Source organism: Mesitornis unicolor, unplaced genomic scaffold (genome assembly GCF_000695765.1).
Source record: "Mesitornis unicolor isolate BGI_N332 unplaced genomic scaffold, ASM69576v1 scaffold34325, whole genome shotgun sequence".
Lineage (NCBI taxonomy): Eukaryota > Metazoa > Chordata > Aves > Mesitornithiformes > Mesitornithidae > Mesitornis > Mesitornis unicolor.
The window spans coordinates 4,872-7,333 of NW_010185401.1; the positions used below are offsets into that span (position 1 = coordinate 4,872).

Consider the following 2,462-nt stretch of genomic DNA (forward strand, 5'->3'; position numbering starts at 1 on the left):
AGGAGGAAAGCCAGCTTAAAAACAGCAGCAGAAACTTTTAACGCAGGAAGGGACTGCCACAAGGACAGACTCCTTGGGCAGACACACCACCCTTCAGCACAGTGGAGTTGTTTAGGCTGTGCTTGCTGCAGCAGTGGGATGGTGGCCGTGGGACGGTGCCAGGTCGTGCCCAATCCAAGGACTCTATCTCAGAGTAAGGAATGGGCTTGGCAGAGCCTTTCGGGTGGTGGATGTGGAAACCATCCCTGCAACCCCACCTCTCCCCACAGCCGTGCTCATCCCCACATTCCTCCAGCACTGCCCAGGTCACACAGACCTCCTCAGCTCCTGTGTCTTGGGCACCCTGCCACCCCACCACCCACCTCACAGCTGCCAGTCTGGCACCCGCTGTGCCTGTGGGGCTCCAGTTACAGCCCTATAAAGGGGATGGGGGCGTGGGGCTGGGAGGGAGCCGTGCTGAGCACTTCACAGTCCCGTGTCCATGAGGAGCAGTGGTGTTGCCCTGGTGCTTGCCCTGGCCGTGGCAGCATGTGTTACTTCTGTGGAGAGGAAGGTATGGGGATGGGTGGTGGTGGGAACATGGCAGAAAAGGTGTTGGGATGCAGCGTGGGCAGCCGAGAGGTACTCTCTTAGATGCCATTTTAGGCTGTGGCAAGCAGGAAAGCTCTGCAAGCACTTACTGCAGGAAATGGGCAGGGAAACTCTGGGTCACCCCCAGCCACCTGGTCACCACCTCCACAGAGCTTTGGTCCCACAGGACCATCACGAACGGGGCATCCCTCCTGCAGGGTCTGTGCCCAGGGTTACCATGCATGAGGCATCCCTTCCCATGGAGTCTATGCCTGGGGATCCTGTGCACACAGCATCCTCTCCCATGGGATCTGTGCCGGGGGTACCATTCATGGAACGTTCTTTCCCATGGGGTCTGTGTCTGGGGGTACCACACATGGGGCACTCCTTCACCAGGGGTCTGTGTCTGGGGGCACCATGGACTGCAGTGTGCTGTCCTTTCTGTGTTGTCCACTCTGCAGCTGGCAGCACCTGGGAGAGCATTTCCCGAAAGTGGAGGGAAGACAGGGGGAGCCACGCTCCACAGTCACACTCAAAGCTGGGCTTGTGGCTTTGGCCGCGGGGTGGTGGGAGGGGACGGCGTCCCCCTCTGTGCCATGCGTGCGGACAGAGGGCCCACGGCTGTGTCCCTACAGTGTCAGCTCAGTGGGCTGTGGAGGAATGAGCAGGACTCACTGATGGAGATTTCGGCGGTGGGAGACGACGGGGGCTTCCAGGGGAACTACCTGACTCGGGTCACCCTTGCTGGTGGCTGTGCCTGCGCCTCCCCCCTGAAGGGTGCCCAGCAGCAGCCCAGCGAGGGGGGTTGGCCCACCTTTGGCTTCACTGTGCGCTGGGACAAGTTCTCCAGTAAGTGCTGGGACACCCCGAGTTGGCACCACAGGGACACTGGGAGCCGCACTGGGAGCCACACAGGGACCCAGCAGGGCTTTTCCTCTGCTGGAAAGATGCTGGGGGATGCTTTGGTGTGGCTAAGCAGGGGGAGGCAGCAGTGCCTGCCTGGTTTGAGGATACTGAGCAATGTCTGGGTTTGCACAGAGTCACCTAGCGTTATTGCATCCATCACTGCTGGGCAGCCTGAGGTCCCCATGATGGGACCAGACCCCGTTAGGGCATGGGGGATGCGGTGCCACAGATCTCGGCTCACCTGAGGGAGAAGGGCAGGTCTCGGGGTGGGGGGAAGCAGATGGGGACCACAGCTGCTGTCCCCATCATCCCCTCATCGTGTGCTTCCCCCAGACGTCACCACCACCTTTGTGGGGCAGTGTTTTGTGGACAAGGGCGGGAAGGAGACACTGACCACCATGTGGCTGCTGCGCGAAGCTGTCGGGTCCCTCCAGGAGGACTGGAAAGCCACCAGGTAGTGGAGGGGATGTCAGAGGCGGCAGCCTCAGTGACCCTGAGGAAAAGCACTCCCCTGGGTGAAGGGACCACTGCTGGTAAACCCATCCCCTCCTGACTTGGGGCTTGCCCTGGCCAGGGACACCCAGAAGCTGCTTGGGATGAGTTGGGGGGCATTTGGGCTCCCTCCTGAGTGGGTGGTGTCTGCAGGTTGTCCCATATAAACTTTCTGCTTCCCCACAGGGTGGGCAGAAATGTCTTCACGCGCAAACGCACTCGAAAAGGAAAGATCCTGCCGAGCTTGTCCCCATTCTGCGAGAATGTGGCTTCACCTGACCTGTGACAGTGCACTCCAGCTGCAACCCATCCTCTCAGGGCAAGGAAAACCAGCCTCTCACATTAAAAAGAGAATGAAAAAATCACATCAGATGTGGTTGTCTTTCTTAAAAACTGCTATTGCGCTCCCTCTGAGGGAGGTACTGCTGCAGAGGGGAGGGCTTGCCACTGTCTGCCGGCCATCACTGCCCTTCCTCGGAGACGTCTGGATCCCT

The 2,462-nt window shown here is 59.8% G+C and overlaps 1 protein-coding gene across 1 annotated transcript; it reads left to right on the forward strand.

Annotated features, from left to right (window-relative positions):
* The first annotated feature begins 481 nt into the window (after window positions 1–481).
* LOC104540918 (avidin-like) lies at window positions 482–2,254 on the forward strand. Its single transcript, XM_010184838.1, has 4 exons — window positions 482–553; window positions 1,206–1,419; window positions 1,810–1,930; window positions 2,155–2,254. The coding sequence occupies exons 1-4, from the start codon at window positions 482–484 to the stop codon at window positions 2,252–2,254; spliced, it is 507 nt and encodes a 168-aa protein (XP_010183140.1).
* The last annotated feature ends 208 nt before the right edge of the window (window positions 2,255–2,462 follow it).

What these genes read in the sequence shown, in the direction of transcription:
- LOC104540918 (XM_010184838.1), top strand. Translation starts at nt 482, where the DNA reads ATGAGGAGCAGTGGTGTTGCCCTGGTGCTTGCCCTGGCCGTGGCAGCA. An exon ending in GCGCTGGGACAAGTTCTCCA is followed by an intron (nt 1,420 to 1,809) that starts GTAAGTGCTGGG and finishes TGCTTCCCCCAG; the next exon opens with ACGTCACCACCACCTTTGTG. An exon ending in GAGGACTGGAAAGCCACCAG is followed by an intron (nt 1,931 to 2,154) that starts GTAGTGGAGGGG and finishes GCTTCCCCACAG; the next exon opens with GGTGGGCAGAAATGTCTTCA.